Below are 13,184 nucleotides of genomic sequence, written 5' to 3'. Positions count from 1 at the left end.
TCCTGTGGAAAATACTTAATATTTGCAGGGAGAACAAACAAGCCCAGACTGTACTTTTCAGTGCATCATTTTTTAAAAAACATTGCCTTTAAAGGATTGAGGGAAGCAAATAGGTCTACATTAAAAAGGGAGATGACACCTATGTAATGCACTACAAAAAGACATAGGTCCTGTCCATATCAGCACTTGATACCATGTTTGAAACCTTTTTCAACCACGGTTATTGCATAACAGTTGTTACATTTCTAGCATCCACAGTTAATGAAGTTAAAGACTGCTCAGATATCATGCTCTATACTGTTTGGGTAGTTTCTGCAGAAGCAGAGTTTTTTGCAACAGTGTTGTGTCTAAGGGTCCACTTGCCCTACAAATGCAGCCATACTGGGAGGTTAAATCACAGTTGGCCCCTGTAAGCTAGGGTCCCTTTGGTGCCAACTGGTAGAGGTCAAAGTGGGTGCATATGATTTTACAGGGATCCCTTGGGTCAGATATATGCATAATAGTTCACCAAAGAGTGGCGTGCAAAATCTCTCCCAAGAGCTAGAAGCCCACTGGTTGTCATAATCACTGCAAAATGTATGTGCACATGGTATACTAAAAATTATGTTGTTAAGGTCTTGGAGTTATGGCAGGTCACCAGGAGATGACACACCGTGAAGATGTTCCTTTCAGGCAGGAGGTAACTGACACCAATCTCCATGTCTGGCCATTTGTTTATTATATACCTACTATATGCATACTGGACCAAGTGTGAATGGAGTGATTGCAAAATCTACAAGTGAGGAAATCTACAGAAGCAACATACAGGAGAACGGGTGTCCTCTTTATGAAGATCGACAAAAGATTGGTCTAGTATACCTTGGAGTGCAAATGAATACATTGAATCCTTCACCTAGAAGGCAAATTGACAGCGTGCTTGTCTCATGAAAGGTGCATCACAGCCAGCCTGGCTGTAAAGCACTGCAAGGATTTTGGGTGAGCAATACTCTAAAATTAAGGAGATACTCGAATGTCTTAAGTTTGGGCTCTTGAATGTGTGTTATTTTATATGTAACTATTTGTTTCCAATACTTCTAATTGCTACTACTTGAATCTCTAGGCTTTGTTAAATAAACTTATTCTTGATTTCACTATAAATACATCTAACTGCTAAGCAGTGATCCAAGATGGAACTTGTAAGCTGGGGTGTACTTGTAAGCTGCATTTGGAAGAAGTGAATCTGTGGAAACTGTGAGAGTGTCCAGCAGACAAGGGGCAGTACTCCAGGGAGACATTTGGGGGGTGTGCCAATCAGTAACCTATAGAGTGACAGTGCGGCCTGCAGGGCCTAGAGAGCAGTGTTTGTGTTGCCTATGGCCAGTGGAGTTAGGCAGCTGACCCACAGCTGGCACAGTTCAAGGATTTTTCATGTTAAGGGAAGGTTGTAGCGAGTTGCCTCACAATCCAGGGAAGCATCACAGCCCCCAACATGGTAAAAAACATGGTGGTATGTTACAATATAGAGGGGATATTCACAATTTCCCCAAACCATACTAAAGCCAGGTTAAGTTTTTACTGCAGTATGAGGTTATATTAAAGGCCTATCCATATTGCAATATGAAAATATGCTTTCATTGTTCAACGACAACTGTGCTGCAGCTGAGTCATTGATTTTGTGTATTTGTAAGAGGGCCCCTAGCGTAGACAGGCAACAATCAGACAATTAGTTTGGAATAACTCATGTATAGATCTAATTAAAAATGTATACAACATATATTATGCTGAAGGGGTAAGGGAATAAAAAGCCTCCATAAGACGACAAAAAATAAATGGGAATGGGGGAAAAAAAAAAAAAAAAAGAGAAGAGAAGAGAAGAGAAGAGAAGAGACACCAAAAGGGCTAAAGGGAGTGTCTCTTCCCTTGTCCCCACCTTGGGGAATTGAGATTCTCCTACATTTTCTTGCTCAGGGCTGTGATTGGCTGATAATCTCTCCTTATATCATATTTAACAACATGGTGTCTTCTCTCTCCTTCCTTTCCTTCTTCCCAAATCCACAGTGAACATTGTTCTTAACATGCCCTAATTTACTCTTAAAGACTTGTCTGCAATACTTATGCAGACCAATGACCATGCTTGTCAAGTACCACAAGTTCTGTACTATACACAGGCGCAAAACCATCACTTTTTGAATAAAGTTTATGAAATGGTCAGGCCTAATTCTGCATAGATAGAAGAACAAATTAGTGAATTGGAAACAGTTTTAAGTAATAGTCTTTCCTAAGTTTTGAAATACTGTAAACTGTATATTCTTCAATTATTTCAAAAGGTTCACAAAATTGGATAAACTTAATTGGTTTGGTTGTAGTTAGTACGACATTTAAAATGAGCTTTCAAATGAAGTATTATCGTCATTAAAATTCTTTGTCTGAAAACCATTTATTGGCTCAAAAACTAAATGCAATTACCAGGCTAACAACATTTTTGGAGGAGGGGAGTGAGTCTGACAAAATTATGAATCCAACAAAACTATTTTTCAAAATGTCAGACATTTCTAAACTCTCAGGACTAATAATATTTCTCTCCAAAAACTCCAAACCTAGTCCAAGAAAATAAACATAAACCCTGACTCCATTCTTAATCATCCATCAATATAAGTAACATCCTATATATTCACCATATTACAAGACCTGTTATACTTTTTGTAAGTAGTCATTTCTCAGCATTATTGCAGGGGAAAAAAAAATATTTTTTTATCCTCGATTCAGGGCTTCAAGATTGATACCACACTATTGTATAAGGTAAAGATTTTTCTGCTTGAAAATATAAAATGGACATACTTTTCATTTTGCAATTCCTGTATTTTTCTTTGAGTTTCTTTATTCTTCTCCTCAATTTCTTCTTTAAGCTCCTTTACCTGAGTTTTGTAAAGTGTCTGTAAGGGAAGTATTAGAAAGAAATCATAATTCAAATCCTTCCTTAAAACTCTCCTTTGCTGTGATACCTATAAAAAAATTTTCACAACAGTTAGACTGCTGGTACACTGATATCACTTCTGATTATGCTAATAATATTGTCTCGTTGTTTCCTTGTACTCCCCCATCTGTCTGTATCCATCTGTTGTTTCATACTTAGATGGCAAGCTCTTGGGAGCAGAGACTATAGTTTTGTTCTGTTTGTACACGGCATAACACAATGAAGTCCTGGTCCATGACTGGGATTCCTAGGTACCAGGATAATACAAATATTAAAAACAGTAATAATCATCCTCTAAGCTTAAAATTAACATTTTACTCTGAAGAACTATGGCTAAGAATTCAGATCATACTGATTAATATTTCTTTAATTACATGAGTTCATGAAACTGACGAAAGGATCAGGGTAAAAACACTGTACTCCTGGTCTTCCAATTAGTAAAATGTTACACAAATCATGATATGTATGATAAAATTACAGTGAAGTTTCGTTAAACAAATGATTACAAAATAAACTTCTTTGTAGTGGGTATTATGATAGATACTGCATTATCTTTGGGGACCACACTGTATTAACTGTATTGTATGAATGGTTTACATATTGTTTTACATGTAACTCCAGGGGGAGAGTTACCACAACTCCTGAAATCAAAAACAGTGATTACTCAGTGAACTACTCAGGTTGTAAACACCTCCAGAGAGGTACCACACCCTGTGGAGGCTTGCATATACTGGTCCAGAGACCATCAGACAAAGAAAGCGCTTTTGGCATAAAAAGGCAGAGTTTAAACACAGTGCCTTTTTTCAGATCCAGTAAACAGATAGGACCCTGTGTCCAAGGGATGGGGTGGACCCCAATCCTTGTGGAAAGGTTGAAAGATGTTGATCTACTAGGACCCAAAAGACTGATGGGTGATCTCTGGTAAGCTTTTAGCATGTGTATAGGAACTTTTATGGTTTTTATTTGTTGTCTCTGTAATGCACTTACCACAAGAATAAATGTATTATGCTTTATGAAGGCTAGATGGTAACAAGTATACACTGCTGTAGCAATGACCCTAAGTTAACCACAGTGCTGGACCATGGTCAGACCTGCTGGGGAAATGACAGTGAGGTGCAGAAGGAATGCAAGCCTAAACCCCAGGTCTGGAGAGAGAGAAATGGGTCTTTTTCTGAGAGAGGTGACAGCTGGAAGCCTGACAGCTTAAGTAGGTGCCTTCAAAGAAGACAAGGAAGGGAGTGGTCAAAGGTGAAGTTAACCCTGAAACTGTGACAGGTATAAAAATATTTCTCAAGCTGAAATCTCAACTGACTATATAAATTCACAAGGATATTTCAAGTTCATGCATTAGAGAGCATCTTACGCCGCTGTCTGTACTCACACAAACGAAACAAATCCTCCAGCCAAATGAGAGACATGGAAGGCGCCGAGTACAATATTGATACAATCCCAGTGCATGGAAGTGCGGAGAATGGTTTGAGTGCTATGAACCATTGCTCTGTTGGGGCTGAATCAGCAGAGATGCCCATAGGATGATAACAAAGATGTTTTCCTAGCATTCTGAGGAACATGTGCAGAATGCATGGGGTGCTATTTTCTCTGTAATTTGAACAAACACACTGAGGAACAACATTGTGGAGCCTACCATAGCACAAAAGTAGATTTCATCCCTCCTTCCTAAGATTCCCTTGCGTAAACCCATTTACACTGACTCAAATACTTTCCTATTCCCAAGATCAAGATGATAGTCATTTGGTTGAATATAATAAAAAAAGTCAACTATTTGGATTAATAGACTATATTACAATGAATTTGGCTTGACTAAACTAAGTGTCTGATTTTGCCATGCCTACTCATATTGAATAGTACCTTACCCCCTGAGTAATCCCACTGGGGACTATAGGTAATGGGTGTCAAAATTAGGACCTCAAATATAACAATTTTATATAGAGCCCTTATATGTTGTCTACATATACACACTTTAGTTTGTTTTTCTTAGATTTGTATATGTCTATATATAGCTACCCAAATGAAAAAGAATGGTTACTTACCCTACAGTAACTGTGGTTCTTCAAGATATTGTACTCAGTGGGGATCCCACTATAAGTGAGCATGTGCCTCATGTGAGGGAGACTAGATTTTGTTTGACTAGCCGTGTCAATTTTTCTTTTTTCTTTTTCTTTTTTTTTTTTTTTTGACTAGCAGTACAGTCCCACTGCAGGTGAGAATGCACTCTGCCTCCTTGTGCTTAGGCACAAAGGGCAAGGTGGCTGCGACCCTCCCTCAGCTCCTTTGCAATTCGAAGCCTGTGTAGCTAAGAACTCCAGAAATCAGGGATGGAAAGCAAATGGTGGGATCACACTGACATCATCTTGAAGAACCATAGTTACTATATTGCAAGCAACCATTCTTTCTGCTTTGATACTGTGTATCTGGAGATCCCACTGGAGGTCACTGACAAGCAGCATCCTTTCTGGATGGTGGGAGTGATGGCAGATATGAAAAAAGCTTTGAGAAATCTGAACACCATAGGGTGTAAAAAGACCGAAGGTGACTGAATTGGTGCATGGCACCCTGATATCACTGCCAGGTGGACTTTAAAAGAGTTAAAGGCTAATCATGCTTGTAGACCAGAATCTTTGGAACAGGGCCTTGTTTATGGGGAGAACAATCCTGGGAGGGCTAGTGGCTGACTAAATGTCAAATAACTTGTGGAATTTTTCAGGGATGATTGAAGTCTCATCTTCAAGATGTCTGCAGTCTGCACTAGGAGCTCCTGAATTGCCTTGAAACTATCTACCACCAGGGACAGTGAGGAGAATTTCTTAAGAGGTGAGGGGGGCTGCTGGACCTCTGGATCTCGCTCCTCTGTGTATGCCAGTGACTGCGGTCTTATTAGAAAAGCTGCTAGAGAGGGAGACCTCCTGGTCTTCTACCACTGTAGGGACAAGCTCCTAAAGGCTGGGAAAAGTAGGCTGCAATAGCCACAGTGGCATCCCATACACATATAGGTGGCTCTCGGATTCCTGGCTGGTCCAGTGACAATCCTGGTGGGCTAGTAGTTGAGGTCTGTACAGGTCCTTGGATCTCCTAGTGGTACAGCTTGTGGACTTTAGTGGAGACGGATCTCTGCAGGCTGCCAGCAAAAAGATGTGCCTGGGGGAAATGGTGGAGAAGGGGTACACCTCTTCCACAGGTGATGCTGACTGGTAAGGTATTGTTGGTGTCAAGGTCTGTACCAGTGCCAATACATATCTTGGTGCCAACCATGACTCCAGTGCACTCCAAGTCTGCCCTGCTGGTGCTGGAGTCAACATCGATGGGGACACTTCCACACAGGTAGAGTCTGCTACATTGCAGTCTGCTCCTTTCCACTGATACTCAAAGCCACACTGGACTTGACCGAACTATCTTCCAATGTCTTTCTGTCCCTTTCTTTACAAGGAGACAGAGATCCTTCTTGAGCTCCTGCCCCAATGCTGAGAGTGACCCCTTTCAGCACTTTGCTTCAACCTCTGAAATGCTGATTAAATGTTGGGGCTGTTGGTGTCTTCAGCACCAAAGGTGATACCGGTGCTGACATCGGATCTGGCTTCACTGCTGTTTTCTCTGAGGAGGTCTTTGGAGTCATCAGTCCACCTTATGCAATCTAGAGACTACTAGAAGGGTCTTCTAACTCAATACATCTGGATCCAATGCCACTTTCATGGATTGCTCCAGAAGGTGGAGCATTACTCTTGCTTCTCACGACTTCCCAGTTCTCACAAAGAAGGAGACTGAGACCAAGAACCTACTTCAGTTACAAGACTCTTCAAAGTAGAATAGGTATCTGTCAAGCCAGTCTTTCAGCAGAATTTGTCCACTGCAGGATGGACAGACTTTGAAGCCTATGGACTGAGAGTCTGGCATTTCTAAAGTCATGTACTAGAGCAGACTAAGGCGACTAAATGAAAATGAATGAAATGGAAAGAACTAAATGAAAAGAACAGAGATTATTCAGAAGAGTCTCAGAATAACAGAAATTTTAGTTCAAATTAAGGTCTAGTGCAGGGATGGGCAAACTTTTTGGGCTGAGGGCCATATCTGGGTGGGGAAATTGTATGCAGGGCCGGGGCAGGGGGTTGGGGTGCGGGAGAGAGTACAGTGTGCAGGAACAGGCTCAGGGCAAGGAATTGGGGCAGAGGAGGGGTGCAGGGTGTATGAGGGGAGTCAGGGAAGGAGTTGAGGTACAAGACAATGTGGGGTGAAGCAGGGGGCTCAGGGCAGGGGGTGAGGTGCAGGAGTGGTGCGGGGTGTGGCAGGGGGTTGGGGTGGACAGGGTGCAGGGTGCAGCAGGGTGCTCAGGACAGAAAGTTGGGGGCGGGGGGCAGGGTGCAGGAGGGGTTTGGGCTCCGGCCTGGCACCACTTACCTAAAGTGGCTCCGGTGCAGCAGCTGCGCACACCGGGGCCAGGGCAGGCTCCCTGCATGCTTGCCCTGGCCCCACGCTGCGCCACTCCGGGAAGCAGCCGGCACCACGTCCCTGCGCAGCCGCTGTGGCGGGGGGTGGGGGGGGTGGGGAGGTGAAGCAGGATGTGTGTGGCGGCGCACAGGGCTCCGCGCACTGCCCTTGCAACGCCTCCAGTTACCTCCCCCGAAGCTCCTATGAGCCACAGTTCCCTGTTCCTGGCCAATGGGAGCTGCGGGAGGCGGTGCCTGGAGGCAAGGGCAACGCACAGAGCCCTCTGCCCCCTCAGGGCCCCAGGGATGTGGTGCTGGCCGCTTCTGAGAGCGGAGCGGGGCCTGCAGCACCACGGGAGGCAATCCCGTGGGCCGGATCCAAAGCCCTGAGGGGCCGGATCCGGCCCTTAGGCCGTAGTTTGCCCACCGCTGGTCTAGTGGATCAAACATCAGCTAGGTTCTGTCCCACTAGCATGAGCAGTGAGAGGGACATGAGGGAAGATTGTGGCTGCCCCATCCACCCCACTCCTTACCTCATGTAGGAGCATGGAGGCAGCACAGGGCACATGCAGAGCCCCAACAAACATGACTAGTCAAAAAAATCCATTCTTGCATGCTTAAGAGACATAAGCACCTAGAGTGGGATCCATGCTGACAGACACTCAAAGAATTCATAGTTTTGAAAAGCTGTCTCTACTTAGGCTAGACTTGGGCTGCAGCAATGTAAAGCTATATTAGGACAGTGCAAAAACACATCCAGTGAATAATATAATTATATGTTAAAAGGTTATTTTCTTTTCAGCCAAAATCCTAGGATTGTAAATCAAGTGCAATAAATACACTCAATGAAAGAAAAGTTACTGATTAATAGTAAAAAGAGAGACAGGGAAGGTGGAATCTGGGGCTCCAGTGCAGTTCTTTACTGTTTGGCTATTCAGTTTCTGTGATGTATGGATAGACGGGTATTAACCTACACCACAGAGCGCAACACTCTGAAAATCTTCGGATAAAGAGCGTTTAACTTAAAGATGGTTTGGTTAGATTGGCCCAATTGTGACTCAAGCATCCCACATATTAAAGAATGAGGTTTTGTGGGCATGAAGAGTCATGTGTGCAAACTGGGTATAGTATTACATACTAAAGATATATTAAAAATTATTTAAGTTGCAAAGTCAAGTACTCAGTAGTTAAGAAATGATACATTTACAGTTGTCTATGCAACCTTAATTCAACCCCCTATGCATCCAACTTGTGCGGTGAAAGAAGCAGGTGTCCTGCAGGAAAAAAAACATTGTAGGTGATCATGTAATTAAAGACTGTTATAATTCACACACACAAATAGGCAGAAATAAGGTTGCAGAGAATAACCATAGATCTGGCATCTTCCTGATTTTCGAGTGCTTGATTTTGCAACCTAAACATGTAGTTTTTCATGTAATTTCCTATATTTCCTTTTTTTTTTTTAAAAGTAAAAACAAATTCTATTATGTACAACTGGAACAACTCCCCAATTATGCAGCAGCAGCAGCAGCTGAACCTTTACCTTCTGCAATGTAGCACAGATTTCTACCACATGAGCTATAGAACTAACTACATTATTGCTGGCAGCAGCAGAAAGCTATTATCTCAGAGGAACGTATAAGACGCTGGGGCTGTCAAGGTTCCTCCCCCACTCTGAACGCTAGGGTACAGATGTGGGGACCTGCATGAAAACCTCCTAAGCTTATCTTTACCAGCTTAGGTCAAAACTTCCCCAAGGTACAAAATATTCCACCCTTTGTCCTTGGATTGGCCGCTACCACCACCAAACAAATACTGGTTACTGGGGAAGAGCTGTTTGGACACGTCTTTCCCCCCAAAATACTTCCCAAAACCTTGCACCCCACTTCCTGGACAAGGTTTGGTAAAAAGCCTCACCAATTTGCCTAGGTGACTACAGACCCAGACCCTTGGATCTTAAGAACAATGAACAATCCTCCCAACACTTGCACCCCCCCTTTCCTGGGAAATGTTGGATAAAAAGCCTCACCAATTTGCACAGGTGACCACAGACCCAGACCCTTGGATCTGAGAACAATGAAAAAGCATTCAGTTTTCTTACAAGAAGACTTTTAATAGAAATAGAAGTAAACAGAAGTAAAGGAATCACCTCTGTAAAATCAGGATGGTAGATACCTTACAGGGTAATTAGATTCAAAACATAGAGAATCCGTCTAGGCAAAACCTTAAGTTACAAAAAAGATACACAGACAGAAATAGTTATTCTATTCAGCACAATTCTTTTCTCAGCCATTTAAAGGAATCATAATCTAACACATACCTAGCTAGATTACTTACTAAAAGTTCTAAGACTCCATTCCTGGTCTATCCCGACAAAAGCAGCATATAGAAGGACACACAGACCCTTTGTTTCTCTCCCTCCTCCCAGCTTTTGAAAGTATCTTGTCTCCTCATTGGTCATTTTGGTCAGGTGCCAGCGAGGTTACCTTTAGCTTCTTAACCCTTTACAGGTGAGAGAAGTTTTCCTCTGGCCAGGAGGGATTTTAAAGGGGTTTACCCTTCCCTTTATTTTTATGACAGGGGCCATACAGTGGGTTTTGGAGGTGATGGAGAAGCCCTGCCTGGCTCTCTACCCACACTGCTGAATTTTTTTTAAATGTTCCTGTTCAGTTATTATTTTAGCGTGATGCCAAAATTTTCGTGAGAAATGCAAGTGAGACATATGAAACTGTGATTTTTAACACTTTATCTCTCAGCTAAACCTCAATGGAATCTCATGGAACAAAGGAAAGACATTCCTTTAGCCCAAGGGCTTGCTCCTTGACAAATGTAAAGGGCCTATGGCAAAGAATGGAAGTGTTACAGCTTAAAAAGCTCACGGTTATTTTTATCAAAAAAAGTGTTAGACAACCAAAATATAGGGATCACTATCTGTCCCATCTGTAATATCCTACAAGGTTAGAGCCTGGACTGAGTCTTCAGATGCCTAGACTAAGCCAAATTTCCTCAAATGCTAAGGCTTTGCAAACAGAAAAGTTAATAAACCTTACTGACTTGGATAAATTGGATATTAAGTATCTCTTAGCATGGCCTTAGTATATGGTGAGGCTGATATTGGACTACTGTATCTCTCTCTGTTGTCCACATTATAAAAAGAATATTGAAAAACTGGAGGTTGCAGAAAAAACCCACAAATGATTTGAGGCCAGATAAAATACCTTACACTGAGAGCCTTAAAAAGTTCAGTATGTTTACCTGACTAAAAAAAAGACTAAAAGGTGACTTGAATACAGTGTATAAGTACGTTCATGAGGAGAAAATACTGGGCACTACAGGGCTCTTTAACCTTGAGGAGAACAGCATAACAAAAACCGATTTGTAGAAGCAGAAGCCAGACAAATTCAGATTAGAAATAAGGCATAAACTTTGAAAAGTGAGGGTGACTAACCACTGAACAAACTAGTAATGAAAGGGGTGGATTCTCCATCTCTCGATGTCTTAAAATCAAGATAAGATGCCTTTCTGGAAGATCTCTTTTAGCCAAACACAAGTTATTGGGCACCGTCACAGGGGTAACTGGGTAAAATTTAATAGCCTGTGATATACAAGAAGAGTGAGGCTAGAAGATCTAATGGGCCCTTCTGGCCTTAAACTGTATGAATCTTCTTTCTTTCAATTCATCCTAAAGTTCAGTGCCAAATGCATTGGCTGAATCTTGTATAAATCTACCCAGTTTAGGAGGACAATGGGAAAGTGACACCTGGCTCTCTAATCAAGTCTGCTAGATTATGAGCAAACTAATTTGGAACTAGTTTATACCTGAGGCACTTTTAGGAAGTTTTTGGAGGGAGTTCACTACTATATGCATATGAAGTGTTATTACTTATGCAACATAAATGGAACACAGTACCTTTGCTGCCCACAAAATCATACAAAAGAAGGGTAATAGACCAAGTACAGTATTTATGATTGTTAGTATATACATATCACTATCTTTTCATGTTGTTAGCTTGATTTTTGTGTACTATTTGTATATTTTTAGTAGTATTTTGGGTGTCACTCATTTATGTCAGAGCATTGGGGTATTTAGTCATGAAGTTATTGAACAAAACAATCCTATATTTTTGTAAAATTAAACCTACCGAAAAATACTGTTCAGCTTCAAGCTGATCCTGAAGTTCCCGCATCTGACCTTCATTTCCTCTGTATTGCCTTAAAGAGAGAAAACAAAACCTCATATAAAAGCCACCCATTACACTTGCACCTTTAAACTCAGCATTTTTCTTTCATATGCACCCACCTCCTCCTTCACACACCACCTGTAAACATGGTAATTCATAAACACCACATTCTAAGATTTCAGTGTAACAATATGATTTATGGTACCATAATGGTAGCCGCCACAGATAATTTGGATGGGAAGCAGTGCTCCGAAAATGCTTTGTTTCGGTCTTCGACCTGCAGACTATTGTGGCACAGGTCCAATAAAGGAAGGATATTCTTGTTGGAAAAGTAATGCAGGCTCCTGTCAAGCTAAAAAAATCACAAGTGAGAGGAGGAGTGTTTAAGGAGAAAAAATGTACCCAGTCATGGAGCTCAGTGGTCCTCCAACAGATGCTCCGAAGTCTAAACCTCAAATGGTGGTTCTTGGATAGGCACTTCAATTGCTCCAGAAAGGCCGGACAAGCCTGAGCATAGAAGTATCAGCCAAGCAAAGCTTTTTATATTTCAAAATAAAAATATTCTAATACAATAAATACATACACATCTTCACAAAGACACATTTAAAAAATGCCAACAAGTATTTTTGGTTTCTGGAAAAAGGTGACCGACAAAATACATGAACATGGGGGGGGAAAAAAAAAAGATTTTCCATTTTATGTCAGGCCTCTACTTACTTAGTGAGTTGAGCAAACTCAAATTCCAATAATCTCTTCGCTTCCAACAACGTATTGATCTCCTGTTTCAGCTGCTTCTCAGAACCCTTCAAGTTGTCTGCCTCAAAAGCTTGTGTTTTCAGTTCATTCTGTGTCATTAGTCGCTTATTTGTCTCTTGTTCCAGCTGAAGTGTTAGATTCTTAACCTAATTGTTTAATTAATCATTTTAATTTAAAATTCTTTTACCAAATATTTTCCTGGATTTTGTTAAAAGTAATAATGTTTCACATGTGCATTATTTTATGTCAAGCATAACCATTTCCTACATTTTAATCATGAAATAATGCATACAAATATTCAAAATAGCCTTCAATATTACTTGGGTGCAATATCATAGAAACTAGCTTTTCTTATAGATTTTAGTCTATATTTCGGCCTCAAGAACTGCGCTGTTCCCAGCCATTCATTTTTTCTTTTGTAACAGACTCTGGGGTGGGGCCTGAATTCATTCTCATCTATTCTACCTTAAGGGGGACAGTGGAAGAGGCCCAAGAGGTTTGACAGACCCCCATTCTTCTTTGTGGAATTCAGGTTTTACAAGCTTTGTGTCTTTTCACTCTAGAAAGTTATGCTGCCCAGAGCGGTCTAAAATTTGCATTGCAGACAACATGGCCTAGCAGAAAGGCTTTCAGACTGACTCTTCCAATTTAATCTGAAAGGACAGTGGGGATGAGACCTAATAACAACAATTAGCTCTTATATATCTTACAACAACTTTCAGCTGGTGTTTCTGAGATTAAATTTTGCATGCTCTGAATGATACACTGCATTTTGAAGGATTCAAATTCAGAACACACAAAATATCTGTTTTGCAAGTGTAATAAGAGTGCATGTTCAAACTCACAGGCGAGCTT

General features: G+C 41.3%; 1 protein-coding gene across 3 annotated transcripts in view; it reads right to left on the bottom strand.

The window, feature by feature from the left end:
• The window catches only part of ROCK1 (Rho associated coiled-coil containing protein kinase 1), a 180,651-nt gene that overhangs the window by 39,626 nt on the left and 127,841 nt on the right, over window positions 1-13,184 (bottom strand). For all 3 annotated transcript variants that reach the window (XM_074944515.1, XM_074944516.1, XM_074944517.1), the window contains 3 exons: window positions 12,291-12,475; window positions 11,535-11,604; window positions 2,818-2,912 (listed from right to left, as the gene is read on the bottom strand). In XM_074944515.1, the coding sequence (XP_074800616.1) occupies window positions 2,818-2,912; window positions 11,535-11,604; window positions 12,291-12,475 (350 nt within the window). The remainder of the gene's footprint in view (window positions 1-2,817; window positions 2,913-11,534; window positions 11,605-12,290; window positions 12,476-13,184) is intronic.

Source organism: Natator depressus, chromosome 2 (assembly GCF_965152275.1).
Source record: "Natator depressus isolate rNatDep1 chromosome 2, rNatDep2.hap1, whole genome shotgun sequence".
NCBI lineage: Eukaryota > Metazoa > Chordata > Testudines > Cheloniidae > Natator > Natator depressus.
This window is presented reverse-complemented; position numbering and strand designations above follow the sequence as displayed.